Source organism: Blastomyces dermatitidis (genome assembly GCF_000003525.1).
Source record: "Blastomyces dermatitidis ER-3 genomic scaffold supercont1.11, whole genome shotgun sequence".
NCBI lineage: Eukaryota > Fungi > Ascomycota > Eurotiomycetes > Onygenales > Ajellomycetaceae > Blastomyces > Blastomyces dermatitidis.
The window spans coordinates 769535-785263 of record NW_025544784.1 but is presented as its reverse complement, the minus strand read 5'-3'; the positions used below and the strand labels follow the sequence as shown (position 1 = coordinate 785263).

Genomic DNA, 15729 nt, shown 5'->3' with positions numbered 1-15729 from the left:
ATATCATCTGATTTATTATCAATTGATATCATACTTTTTCTCACTGTATCCCAAGAAAGAGATTGTAAAGATTTTATTGATTTATCTCAAAAATCAATTTTAGTTTATTAGATTCTCTTCAAAAATCTAACCTAGTTACTGAACTAGTGTGAAAAAAATCAGGTGTTTTATACATAAAAGTCTTTTATTCTTCTTTTGAAACAGTCTGACCAACTTTTCAATTGAAAACAGACTTAGAAATATCTCAATTGAAACAGTCTGACCAACTTTTCATTGAGTGAAAACAATGAGTTCAAAAATACACTCAGTTGATGTGGAAAAAGATGCTTTCTCAAATGTGATTCCTGAGATTGAAATTCTGAAGAGAAGAAAGAAAGAAGAAATAGAGAAACAACAAGTTCTTGAAATACAGGAACTTGAAAAAGCAAGCAAGATTCTTGAAAAGCAGTGTCTGAGTGAGATGAATGAAGAAGTTCTGTTAATTCTTCATGCTCAGGCTAGACAACTACAGAAGATGATCAAGTTCAAACTTGAAATCTCAAACACAGTTCAAAAAACATTGAAAATTTCTAGTATAATCACTGACTCTTCATCTTGCTCTTCTTTATTCTTTTTTCCTACTTCTTCTTCTTCTTTGAATCAGAAGAAAATATATGCTCAAGCAGCTGAATCTGCTGTCTCTAAACCTGCTGTCTCAAAACCTGCTCAAAATCCTGAGAAAACTGAGAAGAATACTGCTCATGCCTCTATTCATAGAAAAGTGAAAAAGAAAATGCAAAAAGAGAAAAACTTTCAAATCTTCAGAAATAGAAGACTTATTCTCAAAGTCTCAAACCAGGACATTCTGCAAAGAAACAAGCTAAACTCAAATCTCATTTTCAGAATCAGAAATAAAATTAATCAGCAGTTCTTTTCTCAGTTGATGACTGATATTGAAGTTCAAAAATCAGTTATAGCTTCAATTGAGTCATCATTCTTTGAAAACTTCATCATTCTGACTACAATGCCTGAATTCAGTGCTGAATTCCTTATTTAGAATGAGAATCTCTGAAAGTCAGCAGTAGAATCTTTGTTAAACATAACAATTCTATCTGAAAGAGATGAAAAGTGAGATAAATTCATTCTTTATAATATTTCAGTTGAAATTTTTGACTGTGAAGAAGGAATGCTACTTCTCAAAAATGAATTGAAAGAATACAACTCTATTCAACTAAGAAAGGAGCCTGTATGATTAAATTCAATTGAGTTCAGACAAAGCAGGAGAAATGCCTCTGTTCTAGTATATATAAAAACACTTGAACAGTCAAAGATCTCTGAAGTAAGAGTAGCAGGTTTGAAAATGAGAGTTCATGAATACAAAGACTCAAGAATGAATCTCAAAGCTCAAACACAGTGTTCAAACTGTCAAAGATATGAACACTTTGCAATCTCATATTTTAGAGACTCAAAATGTGCATTCTGTGCCAGAGATCATAAAACTAGTGAGCATAAATATGAAACATGCTCAAAAAGAGGTGAAATTTGTCAACATACTCTGCTTAAGTGCTCTAATTGCAAAGAAAAACATGCATCTAGCTCAAAAGAATGTATATTTGCTTCTAGAACTCAAAAGAACTGGAGAAAAGATGAAGCTCAAAGTCAATCTAGAACTGAAGAGAAGAGTCAAGTCAGTAGACTTACAACTGTAAGCTCAAAAAGAAGAAACTCTCAACTATCTAAATCTTCAAACTCTAATTCTTCAGCTAAATGTAAACAGAATTTGAATCCTCAAACTTCTGTTAAGATTAGAGAATTGAGAAATGACTCTGATGATAAACTAGATATAATACAAGCAGTTGAGATTCCTACTTTTAAGAATAGTTATAATCTACTATCTGATGATAGTGATTAGATTCTACTCTTCTCTCTTTTAGTATGAATATACAACAAAAACAACAAAAAAAGTGTAAAAACTCTTCAAAAATCACATTTATTCAAAATAATGTGAATAGAAACTCAAATTGCATTTATTCTTGTCTTCAAATTGTATTTGAATAAAAAGTTGATTTTATACTGCTTCAGAAGCCGAGTTTTGATGCTGAGCAAAAATATGTCATTTCTCATTCAAGCTACTACTGCTTTTTATCTCAAAAGTCTGAGATAAAGTCAAGAGTAGTGATCTATGAAAGAAAGAGATCAAGATATTAATTTAATCTAAGATTTGATATCATGTCTGACCCTGATATTCTGGTGAGTGATATTATAGATAAAGAAAATGAGTTTGATACTATACAGCTCATAAATATCTATAATGAAAAGTTATTGAAGGAAAATAACAATATCTGAACAATTGATAGAGGATTTTGAAACATAACTCTATCAAGAAACTCTATAATTGCAGGGGATTTCAATGCACATCATTCCTGATGGAATTCAGAATGCAAGAGAGCAGTGAGAGCTGATAATCTAGTTGAATGAATCTTTGAGCATTTAATAGATTTGATTAATAAGTCTGATCAACAAACATTCTTTAGAAAAGGCATGAAACAGAAATCTATTATAGATCTAATCTTCATGTCACAAAATCTAATGAAAAGAAGACTTGTAAACTGATTTATTAATTCAAATGAGACATCAGAATCAGGTCATGAGATTATTCAATTTGAGATTGAACTGAGTGAAAAATAAATAAGTGAAAATCCTCTTCTCTCTAATCAGTTTAACTTTGAAAAAGCTGATTGAAAAGCAGTTGAAGAAAGCATAAAACTGTTAAAATCTGAAGGACAGAATGAGCTATATTGGAATTCTGGTCAAGATATCTCAAATGAAATGCTTGAGAATAGAGTGAAGCTTATTACATCTATTATTCTAACAAGTGTTAGAGATAATATTTCAAAGAGAAAATCTTCTGAGTATTCAAAACCTTGATGAAATGAGAATATCTCATCTAAAAGAAAAGAATTAACTACTGCTAGAAGAGATTGAAAGAATGATGTAATATCTGATGAAGAGTTCAAAGCTGTCAGAAATGAATATTTTTCAGATATTAAAAAAGCTAAAACAGACTGCTGGAATAAATTTCTTGAAGAAGCACAAGAGAAGAAAGTTTTTAAAGCTTTTAACTATACTAAAACAAGAAGTGTAGCAAAACTTCCAATCTTAAAATATGAGTTTCAGAATGAATCATATACAGCAAACTCTTTTGAGGAAAAATGTCAAGCTTTTATGAGAACTCTCTTTCAATACTCATCAGATTCAGATTCAGAGGAAGAGAATATATCACTTCTTAACTATATTGATGAAAATGACTGAGAATGGCCTGATCTTACTCAAGATGAATTAGAGTCAGCTATTTTCTCAAGTTCAGTTAAGACTGCTGCAGGACCTGATTCAATTAATTACTTGATTATTCAAAATACATACTTCTACTTAAAGAATGAATATTTTGAGCTCTTTTTCAATCTCTTGAAAAATGAATATCATTCTGAATGCTGGAGAGAAGCCACTGAAGTGATTCTTACAAAGCCTAATAGAAAAACTTCAATTTCTAAGTTATATAGAGTAATATCTCTATTGAACTGTCTAGAAAAGGTTTTAGAAAAGATAATAGCTACTTGACTATCTTTTATAAGCTCTGTCAGTAATTCTCTTTTATTCAGTGAACAAATGAGAGATAGAAAACAGTGTTCTGCAATTGACACTGTTCTCTCAGTTGTTCATGATATTTAAATAGCAAAGCATGAAGATCTGGTCTCAACTGCAGTTTTTATTGATATAAAAGAAGCATTTGATCATGTTTCAAAGTTAAAGCTAATTCAGACATTGAAGATGTTAAAACTGTCACTTTCTCTAATAAAATAAGTTAACTGTTTTATGTTTAAAAGAATTATACAACTTTTCTTTGATGAAATGAAACAAGATAAGACTGAGATAAAAATAGAAGTATCACAAGAATCTTCAATCTCACTCATTTTATTTGCAATATACACTGCATATCTATTCAAGAATAGAAATATGAGAATAGTGAGATCTCTGAGTTATGTGAATGATATTGGTCTAGTCTACAGCTCAAAAACTATCAAAGAGAATTTGAAAGTGATTGAAGAAGCTGCAAAGAAAATCTTTGTTAGAGCAGATATCAATCAAATTCAATTTAATATGAATAAAACTGAGTTAATTCATTTCTTTTCTAGATTCAATGAGAAAGAACTGTCTCTATCTCTTTTAAATAGAGAGATTAAACCCAGTGTAAATATCAAATGATTAGAAGTATGGTTAAACTCTAAGTTGAACTTTAAATATCACATTCAACAAAGAACTGTCAAGGCAGAAAGGCTATTGAACAACATAATCAGACTATCAAATACAAAGAGAGGTCTATCCTTCCAGGCTATGAGACAGTTATATATAGCCTGTATTACATCAGTAGCTGATTATGGAGTTCAAGTTTGATGAAATAATCAAGGGAATTTCACTGAACTCTTTCAAAGTCTGCAAAACAGAGCCTTGAGAAGAATTCTGAGAGTATTCAAATCATCTCCTATTAAAGCAATGAAAATTAAAGCTTCAATTCCTCCTCCTACTATTAGATTTGAAAAGGCCTGTATGAACTATGCTCTGAGAGTTATAAAGATGAGCTCAAATCATATAATCAGAGAAAGAGTCTCATCTTCATTTCCATCAATTAACTCTGGAAATGAACTGGATTGGAATAGATTTCTTGATTGGAATGAAAATAATTCTTTAAAGAAAATGCCTTCTCAACTTTACAGACTATGCTCTCTGATTAAAAATCAATTTTCTTCTTTAAATATTGAAAAAGTGAATCATGAGAAGTTATCTCCCTGAAGAGAAAAGCTTGAATCTCTTATAGACTTACAAATAAGTGAACTATTAAAAGAGAAAGAATATGAACAGCATTTGAAGAGAATTTCTACAATCAATATAAAAGACTCTATTCTGATTTATTCAGATGACTCAAAGAATGAGAATCTGAATAGATTAGATGCAGACATTGCTTATACTGAAGATAATATCAATTTTATCTCAGATTTCTGAAATCTAGGCTGTGAATCTGAAGTCTTTGATGCTGAACAATTTGCAATAGTGAAAGCTTTCAAACTCATAGAAATAAAATCTCATAAAAGAGGAAATAGTTTGAAAGAGGTATGAATATTCTCTGATAGTCAAGCTGCTTTAAAAAGACTTAGAAATAGTCAGATTCATAATGATCAAATGAATCTTGAACTGATCTTAAACTCTGTTTTGAAAATTCAAAAGAGAAGAACATCAAAGCTGATAATTCATTTACACTGAGTTCCTGCTCATATGAATATTCATGGTAATGAATTGGCTGATTCAGCTGTAAGAAAAGGGTGCAGAATTAAGCAGATCTATTCAAAAAGTTATGTTCTGGTCTTTTATAAAGAGAAAAATAAAAGAACCTTGTTTAGACAAGTGAAATGAAAGCTGGCAGAAACAAAAGAAGAGTATACATTATTCAAAATTTGAAACAAAACCCAAGTGGAAATCTTGTTCAATTAAATGTAAAAAGAAAATATTCTCATCTATAATACAGCTGAAACTAGGACATGACTATTTCAAATCTTATATACAAAGATTTAATGATAGATTTGACTCAATAGAATGCTCATTCTGCAATGCAAATGAGAATTCTGAGTATATTGTAATGCACTGTGCGTTATACAATAGTCTCAGAGTCAGATTGAAAGAGAAGTATGATCTAAATCAATTAAATATGAGATTCTTATTCTCAACTGAGACAGGAATTAAATATTTAATAGACTTTCTATCAGAAACTCAAGCAGCTACAAGAAAATGGCTAAATTCAGAATTATCTGAATATGAAGAGGAGGAAATCAATCAGATATAGTCTGTTAAAACAGCTATATACTTTCTTTTAATAATTTGTTTTGTTACAGTCTTTCTTTACTTTATCTTTTCCTTTCAATTTCTTTCTGTCTATCTATTTAATATGTCTATCTTTAAGACTGTGTTCTCTTTTCCTTTGTCATGATATTGTCAAATGGTTTCAAAGTATCAGAAGATGTTAAAACACTGCAATTTATAAACAGTTTTTGTATTCTGAGCTGAAATTTTCTGATTTTGCATATCTGAAATTGATGAATGTATAATAGTTAACTTTACAGATATAGAAAAAACCCTGAGAACTAAAAGTTCTCAGGTAGATGTCATAGTCTCTGACTGCATACATCTATAATTGAAGAATAATAATAATAATAATAATAATAAAGAACAATGATTTGTAAGAATGAGTGAAAGATTAACTTACAAATACTTCTCTTTGATGAGAATAATCTTATAGAGAGTGATTCATCTGTGAGATGAATCTGTGTGATAATCACACAAGAATCTCATGAAAATGATTGCGAGTTAACTGAAACTCTTCTATATGAAAGATGTGAGATGAATCTGCATAATAGTCAGAGAAGAATCTGTAGATTATAAAGAATCTTATAAAATAAGAAACTAAGTGACAGACTCTTTTCTCTTTGCAGTAACAAGGAATTTTTTCTCACTGAGATTTTTATAAATATAAAGAGTTTTTAGTGAGTATCACTGCAGTGCTGAGCTAATTCTATGAAGTCACTCAGTGAAAGACTTCACAGACAAAGTCTTAGAGAGGAAGAAATATGTAAGAAATCTCACTTCTTACAGATTCTTTATCTCTATTTCTATCTCTTATATAATTAATAGAGCTAGCAGCTCTTGACTACACACAACTATATAGACTGAAGTTCATGAATACTATTTATAACTCAGCTTGAATGCTATTATACATTTGACCTCTACATTTTATCTTTCTATCATGAATACTTCTAGTAATTAACAGTACATATCACGCCAAGCTGCAAACACCCGAATAATCGCCTGTAAGCACTTATTCTTACACAACTATATAGACTGAAGTTCATGAATACTATTCATAACTTAACTTGAATACTATTATACATTTAACCTCTACATTTTATCTTTCTATTGTGAATACTTCTAGTAGTTAACAGTATATATCATATCAAGCTGTAAACATCTGAATAATCATCTATGAGCACTTATTCTTACATTTCAAGCTCAGTTAGTCAGCAACTATCTATTATAACTGAAAGAACTAGAAACTTACATACTTCAATCTCTGCAAACTCTACTGCAGATACTTAGAAGCAGTCATTCAAATTATGAATAATCTTCATAAAAGAAGTCTCAGAGAACTTATTAATTACTTATGAAACATCATTCTCTACATCTGCAACAGAGGAATTCTCTGAACTTATAAATAAATCAATCTCAGTGAAGAACATTCTTAAGCATCTCTTACAAGATCAAGCTATTTTTCTATAAGAAATGCTTACTGTCTGTAAACACTCTCAAACTGAGTCTCTAAACATGATCTTCAGAGACACTTATAAACTGAAAAGAAACTTTCTTAAGTTACAATCACTTAAGATTACTTATTAAATCACAATCTATAAAAGCTTTTACAAGTTTGTATTTAAAATTGACTTACAAGCTCAGCTATGTGATATAAAAGATGAAGAAGCTGTTATCTATGTAATAACAGATCTCTATTATATCAAAGTTAAAAATTAACTGAATTATTTAAAGAATGATTATAAGAGATTCTGCTGATCTGTTCTTAAGATTTATCTAGAGAATAAGTTGAGAGACTCTGTGAGCTGAACAGAGAACACCTGAGCTGTGATTATTAATATTAGAAAAAGAGGTAAGAAATCTGATGAAAACTACTCACAGCACTTCATAGAATTGTGATATGAATTAAGATCTATGAAAACAGGACTCTGAAACAAGACCTGAATGATGATATTTATAAAGAGACTGAATAAAGATATATAGAACAAGCTTATTAAGTAAGACTCTAAGCTCTTGACTCTGAAGAAACTGATGACTCTTATTCATTACTTACAGATCACTGTGAGAGTCACAGACTTATAGAGAGTGAATCACTGATCAGCTCTATAAGAATCAGAATAACAGAGAACAGATTTATCAGAAAAAGATAATAAAATATAGAGAGATTTATATCTGACTACTAAGTAGAGAGAAAGAGCTTCACAAGCTTCTGTAAACAGAGTGTATAACAGAGAGATCAAGAAAAAGAGACTCTGCTTTATCTATTTTAAATCAGAACATCTCTGTGTAAACTGTCTGAACAAGTTAAAATAGAAATTTGAGAAATTACAGACAGAGTCAGTAATAGCCTTCTTAAAAGTCTTGAAACTGATATCTGAATCTGTTACTTCTCTGATGAAAATACTTACTTATAAGAAGAGACTGCACTGCAGTACTGCTGCTCTGCAAGTATGAAAAGTATTGATAAACTCAGAATTCCAGGTCACTGTAATGTCTTTAAAGCTTATGAAGTAAATAGACTGAAAGATGAAAACTGAGAATCTACTCTTATAATAAGCAGAGTGTGAGAACTCAGATCTGAGAACTGAGAGACTTATAAGAGTCATCTTTGAATTACAAGATCTCTCTGAAATTTGAAGAAGATTTGCAGAAACTGTGATTATTACAGATATTATAGATAACATGTACTTGAAACTTGTATGACTTTAAAGATACAATTCACACATAGCTGTCTGTGAGTTAAGTTTATACTTTCAATCAGTGTTGACAGACTCACTTATAAAGATAGAATCAGTTAATACTGCAGAGTTAATTAGAGAAGACAAGCTCATCTATATAATGACTTTACAAGTGTCTGAGAATCTCACAGTTATAAAAACTGAGCTTCAGATATCAGAGAAATACTGAGATCTTACAGAGATGTTCAGCTCAGTAAAGACAGCTGAGCTTCTCTCTTATTATAAGAAGAATCTGACAATAGATTTAATAGAAGAGTAGAAACTCTTCTGAAGATCAATCTATAAGCTCTTTTATTATAAGACAGAGATCTTGTAAATCTATATAAAGAAGAATCTGAAGAATGACTTCATCTAATCTTTACAGATCTTCACAGAAGTCTCTGTGATATTTATAAAGAAAAAGAATGAAGATCTCAGATTGTATATAAACTACTATAATCTGAACTCTAAGATAATAAAGAGCTGCTATTCTCTATCTCTGATTAAGAATGTGATCAACTGTCTTATGAGAGCTGTTATATTCATACAACTGAATATAATCAATGTATATACACAGCTGTGAATATAATCTAAGAATGAATAAAAGACTGTCTTTAGAACTGTACTGAGATTATTTAAATATTTAGTGATGTCTTTTGATCTGATTAATACCTCTGTGATATTTCAGTCTTTTATTAATAAAACACTTTATGTATATCTGAATATCTTTATAATAATATATCTGAATGATGTGGTGATGTACTCTGTGAAGAAGAAAGAACATACTGAGTATATATAAAGTGTATTAAAGATCTTAGATGAGACAGAACTGTATATTAAGCTTATAAAGTATAACTTCAGTGCTTATTAAATTAATTTCCTAGAATATATAATCACTGTAGATGATATTCAGATGAAATCTTTGTAAGTTAAGACTATTCTATTATAACTGAAGCTAACTAGTATTTATAAGATTCAGATCTTTCTGAGCTTTGTGAATTTCTATAGATAGTTTATCTTTATATTTAGAAGAATCTTCTTGACTCTTACAGACATGCTGAAGAGTGAAAATAAGAAGAAGTCATTCTATGAATGAAGAATAAAAAGATTATTGAGAAGAGAGAACTGTAAGAACTTTCTTATCTCAGAAACTCACAGAATCTTTATAAGATTAAAATAAATATTCATAGATACAGTAATGCTATTTCACTTTAATCTCTTACTCTTAATCAGATTGAAGACAGATATCTTCTTCTTTATAATTTCAGAAATAATCTTATAACTACAGTTAAATGAGAACTGAGTTTCAGTGATCTTTTTCTCATAGAAGATATAATTCACAGAGATTAACTATGATATTTATAATCAGAAGCTTCTTATGATAGTGAAATTCTTCTATCACTGATATCACTACTTCAAGAGCCTTGTGACAGTGATTACTGTTAGAACTGATCATGACAGCTTATAATAGTTTACTTCAACTAAGAAACTCTTGCAGTGATAGATTTACTGAGCTCAGAGACTGAGTGAGTTCTGATTCAAGATAGAACATATTAAGAGAACTAAGAACTCAGCAGACAGATTCTCTCACAGATCAGATTATATTAAGAAGATTAGAATAACAGATACAGAGAGACTAGAGAAGACAGAAAAGCTTCACAGAATACTTAAACTGAGTGTTATAAAGAGATTGACTGAAGAGTCTCTTAATTCTCTATAAGAGAAGAGAAGAAAGAGAGAAAAGAAGCCTGTATAACTACTCTCTATAACACTGAGAGTCAACACTCTGAAAATCTCTGTAAGAATTCTTGAAGAGAATATCTATAATCTGAAGAGTTTGCAGGTTTTGAGAAGTGCTGTGAAAGATCTGATGTAAGAGAAAACAGAGTATAAGTCTTTATAAGATCTTCTATTCAGATTATCTGAACTGTAACTGAAGAATAAATATACTCAGTATATTTAAAAACTGCTTATAGCAGGGATCAATTCTGCAGAAATAAAGAATTAAAGAGACTTAAATAATCTCTTGCAAAGAGAGAGCTGAATTTATATACCTGTGAATAAGTTTCTATATATAGAACTTATTAAAAGATATTATAACTCTTCTCTAGCAGGTTATTTTACAGATACTAGATGTAAGAATAAGTGCTCGCAGGCGATTATTCGGGTGTTTACAGCTTGGCGTGATATGTACTGTTAACTACTAGAAGTATTTGTGATAGAAAGATAAAATATAGAGATTAAATGTATAATAGCATTCAAGCTAAGTTATGAATAGTATTCATGAACTTCAGTCTATATAGTTATGTGTAGTCAAGGGCTGCTAGCTCTATTGATTATATAAGAGATAGAAATAGAGATAAAGAATCTGCAAGAAGTGAGATTTCTTACATATCTCTCTCTCTCTAAGGCTTTGGTCATGAAGTCTTTCACTGAGTGACTTCATAGAATCAGCTCAGCACTGCAGTGATACTCACTAAAAACTCTTCATATCTATAAAAATCTCAGTGAGAAAAAATTCCTTGTTATCATAAAGAAAAAAGAGTCTGTCACTCAGTTTCTTATTCTGTAAGATTCTTTATAATCTACAGATTCTTCTCTGACTATTACACAGATTCATCTTATATCTTTCATATAGAAGAGTTCTGATTGACTCTTAATTATTTTCATAAGATTCTTATATGATTATTACATAGATTCATCTCACAGATGAATCACTCTCTGTGAGATCACTCTTATCAAAGAGAAGTATTTACAAGTTAATCTTTTACTCATTCTCATGAATCATTGTTCTTTGACACTGTAGAATTGTGAGGAATTTTTCATTCTTTTATTAACTCTATAGAATTGTACAATCAAGATATTTATAATCTGCAATCACTCTTTATAGTTACATAGAAAGATTCAGATCTGTGATTCACAATCACTCTTATTTACTAGAGTGATCTGACTGTTTCACAGAATCACTCACAGTGTAAGTAAATCTCTCTAAAGTAGTATAAATATCTCAGATCTGTCTACAGAATCTTATCTTCTTTTCTCTTTTTCTATAACAGCTTTTATTCTTATAAACTGTGAGTATTCTCATTCATCTGTGAAGTATTTTCATTCAGATGATAGAGAGAGAGTGTTTCTAACAATATCTATATATTAATTCAAGAACTTCTCAAGAATAAAAAATTTTTCAATTTCAATATCTTCATAAACAATATCTGACTGTCACTGAGCTTCTTATAAGCATTCTTACAACTTCTCTAATTGCTTTTTATCAGCTGATGAAGTAGAGATGCTGCTGCTTATAATCATGTCTTCACTTCTCTCAGCTCTGTCACTGCATCTGATCTTCAGATCAGCAGCTCACTTCATGTCTCTTTCAGACTAGTCTCTGACTTCAAGCAGCACAGTTCTTCTCTTTACTATAAGTCTTCTTATAAGTAATTTCTTACAGACACCACGAACTCGCTCGATTTTTCGAATAAGAACCCGCCGATAGATCCATCGAAAAGCCCTCGATCATACGAGCATTCTGACCCCATCGCCGACCGCATACCCTGTGTGGTGGTGGAGTTATCCAGCCAAACGTGAACCGGACGTTGTTCAAAACTCCTGTGTGGGAGTATCCCCCGTTCTCCCCTACCACACCACAACCCCGGGCCAAAGTGCCATACAAATTGTAAGGTGAAGAGACCTAGCCATATGCACCAATCTTCTCGATTTTGGAAGATCCCCGATCTGTAGTTGTGGAGATATCTGAGGAGCGACCTCCGCGAAAACCCTGTCCATCTTTGATGTTCCAAAACACCAACGCCAAGTCCCACCGTTGTACCGCCCTTCCTAATCTGGCCCATCCCCGGCAGAAAAATACAAAAAGATACCTCGGCGATAATATCAAGCACATAACCAACGGCCACTTCTGAAGTGCAACCTCCGCGGTCTGTCTTCAGTGTATCTGAACATCAACGCCAAGTCTCGCCCTCGTACCACCCCTCTCAATCTGGCCCATCCCCGACAGAAAAGTACAAAAAGATACCTCAGCAACTGTACTCAATACATAATCGGCAGACACGACAACTATAAAATCAGTATACCCCAAGGTCTGACTGAGCCTTTGATCCCTGCACAGTGAGATATATTAAATCTAGTTTTAATACCTCAATATTCAATAGATTCTGCAAGGGATTGAGAACAGCAACACTAGGTTTCTATTGAATTTGAGAATTAACTCTATATTGATATAATCATTGACAAAGTCTTCTATTTTGAGATATAAATAACCAGTTCCTCTACATCCTGCTGGCAATATTTATATTATCATATAGAAACAGACTTATATTCTCTATAATATCAAGACCCTGAAGAGGGAAAGTCTTGATAGGGGGTATACAGTAGTGCATATCTTAGCAGTTTCTATCTCATTCTTCTGCAGCAGTTAATGCAAAAAAAAGATTTTAGAAATAGTTTTTTACTTCTCTTAAAAAAGTAAGGTGTTTTTCTCTGGGTTTTACACAATATTCTTACAAAGAATTAAAAACAGAGTTGTTTTCTGTCATAATTTCATATTCTTTTAAGTAAGAATTACTTTTTCAGTGGCTGAAGAGCTTTCATTAATACTTAATTCTTTTTTACACTCTTTATTAACTGATTTGAGTTGCACACCTGTTGTGCGAGGAGAATTGGATAATTTAGAATAAAATTGAATAGTTTTAATCAATTTCTCTTCAAAAAATTGATTTATTTTTTGTCAGTTTTTCTCTCAAAAACTGTCATATCATCTGATTTACTATCAATTGATATCATACTTTTCCTCACTGTATCCCAAGAAAGAGATTGTAAAGATTTTATTGATTTATCTTAAAAATCAATTTTAGTTTATTAGATTCTCTTCAAAAATCTAACCTAGTTACTGAACTAGTGTGAAAAAAATCAGGTGTTTTATACACAAAAGTCTGCGATTCTTCTTTTGAAATAGTCTGACCAACTTTTCAATTGAAAACAGACTTAGAAACCTCTTAATTGAAACAGTCTGACCAACTTTTCAATTCAAAAGAGTTTAATAAATATCTCAATTGAATTAGTCTGACCAACTTTTCATTGAGTAAGAACAATGAGTTCAAAAGTACACTCAGTTGATGTGGAAAAAGATGCTTTCTCAAATGCTATTCCTGAGATTGAAATTCTGAAGAGAAGAAAGAAAGAAGAGATAGAGAAACAACAAGTTCTTGAAATACAGGAACTTGAAAAAGCAAGTAAAATTCTTGGAAAGCAGTGTCTGAGTGAGATGAATGAAGAAGTTCTGTTAATTCTTCATGCTCAGGCTAGACAACTACAGGAAGTGATCAAGTTCAAACTTGGAATTTCAAACACAGTTCAAAAAACTTTGAAAATTTCTAATACAATCACTGACTCTTCAGTTTGCTCTTCTTTCTTTTCTACTTCTTCTTCTTCTCCTTCTTTGAATCAGAAGAAAACATATGCTCAAGCAGCTGAATCTGCTGTCTCTAAACCTGCTGTCTCTAAACCTACTGTCTCAAAACCTGCTCAAAATTCTGAGAAAACTGAGAAGAATACTGCTCATGCCTCTATTCATAGAAAAGTGGAAAAGAAAATGCAAAAAGAGAAAAACTTCCAAATCTTCAGAAATAGAAGACTTATTCTCAAAGTCTCAAATCAGGACATTCTGCAAAGAAACAAGCTAAACTCAAATCTCATTTTCAGAATCAGAAATGAAATTAACCAGCAGTTCTTTTCTCAGTTAATGACTGATATTGAAGTTCAAAAACCAGTTATAGCTTCAATTGAATCATCATTCTTTGAAAACTCCATCATTCTGACTACAATGCCTGAATTCAGTGCTGAATTCCTTATTCAGAATGAGAATCTCTGGAAGTCAGCAGTAGAATCTTTGTTAAACACAACAATTCTATCTGAAAGAGATGAAAAGTGGGGCAAATTCATTCTTCATGATATTTCAGTTGAAATTTTTGACTGTGAAGAAGGAATGCTACTTCTCAAAAATGAATTGGAAGAATACAACTCTATTCAACTGAGAAAGGAGCCTGTATGGCTAAATTCAATTGAGTTCAGACAAAGCAGGAGAAATGCCTCTGTTCTAGTATATACAAAAACACTTGAACAGTCAAAGATCTCTGAAGTAAGAGTAGCAGGTTTGAAAATGAGAGTTCATGAATACAAAGACTCAAGGATGAACCTCAAAGCTCAAACACAGTGTTCAAACTGTCAAAGATATGGACACTTTGCAATCTCATGTTTTAGAGACTCAAAATGTGCATTCTGTGCCAGAGATCACAAAACTAGTGAGCATAAATGTGAAACATGCTCAAAAAGAGGTGAAATTTGTCAACACACTCTGCTTAAGTGCTCTAATTGCAAAGAAAAACATGCATCTAGCTCAAAAGAATGTATGTTTGCTCCTAGAACTCAAAAGAACTGGAGAAAAGATGAAGCTCAAAGTCAATCTAGAACTGAAGAGAAGAGTCAAGCCAGTAAACTCACAACTGCAAGCTCAAAAAGAAGAAACTCTCAACTATCTAAGTCTTCAAACTCCAACTCTCCAGCTAAATGTAAACAGAACTTGAATCCTCAAACTCCTGTTAAGATTAGAGAATTGAGAAATGACTCTGGTGATAAACTAGATATAATGCAAGCAGTTGAGATTCCTACTTTTCAGAACAGTTATAATCTACTATCTGATGATAGTGATTAGATTCTACTCTACTCTCTTTTAGTATGAATATACAACAAAAACAACAAAAAAAGTTTAAAAACTCTTCAAAAATCACATTTATTCAAAATAATGTGGATAGAAACTCAAATTGTATTTATTCTTGTCTTCAAATTGCATTTGAACAAAAAGTTGATTTTATACTGCTTCAGGAGCCGAATTTTGATGCTGAGCAAAAATATGTTATTTCTCATTCAAGCTACTACTGCTTTTTACCTCAAAAGTCTGAGATAAAGTCAAGAGTAGTGATCTATGGAAGAAAGAGATCAAGATATCAATTTAATCTAAGATTTGATATCATGTCTGACCCTGATATTCTGGTGGGTGATATTATAGATAAAGAAAATGAGTTTGATACTATACAGCTCATAAATATCTATA

At 31.3% G+C, this 15729-nt stretch overlaps 2 protein-coding genes across 2 annotated transcripts; one reads left to right on the top strand and one right to left on the bottom strand.

Moving 5' to 3' along the window:
* Positions 1-12034: 12034 nt before the first annotated feature.
* Positions 12035-12454, bottom strand: BDCG_17787 (uncharacterized protein; the record flags this gene model as incomplete). The annotated part of the gene is made up of 1 exon (XM_045426851.1): positions 12035-12454. One exon carries the CDS (start codon positions 12452-12454, stop codon positions 12035-12037), a length of 420 nt encoding a protein of 139 aa, XP_045282541.1.
* A 1256-nt stretch (positions 12455-13710) lies between these two features.
* On the top strand, positions 13711-15366 carry BDCG_17786 (uncharacterized protein; the record flags this gene model as incomplete). The annotated part of the gene is made up of 4 exons (XM_045426850.1): positions 13711-14664; positions 14743-14770; positions 14880-15025; positions 15196-15366. 4 exons carry the CDS (start codon positions 13711-13713, stop codon positions 15328-15330), a joined length of 1263 nt encoding a protein of 420 aa, XP_045282540.1. The 3' UTR covers positions 15331-15366.
* Between the last annotated feature and the right edge of the window lie 363 nt (positions 15367-15729).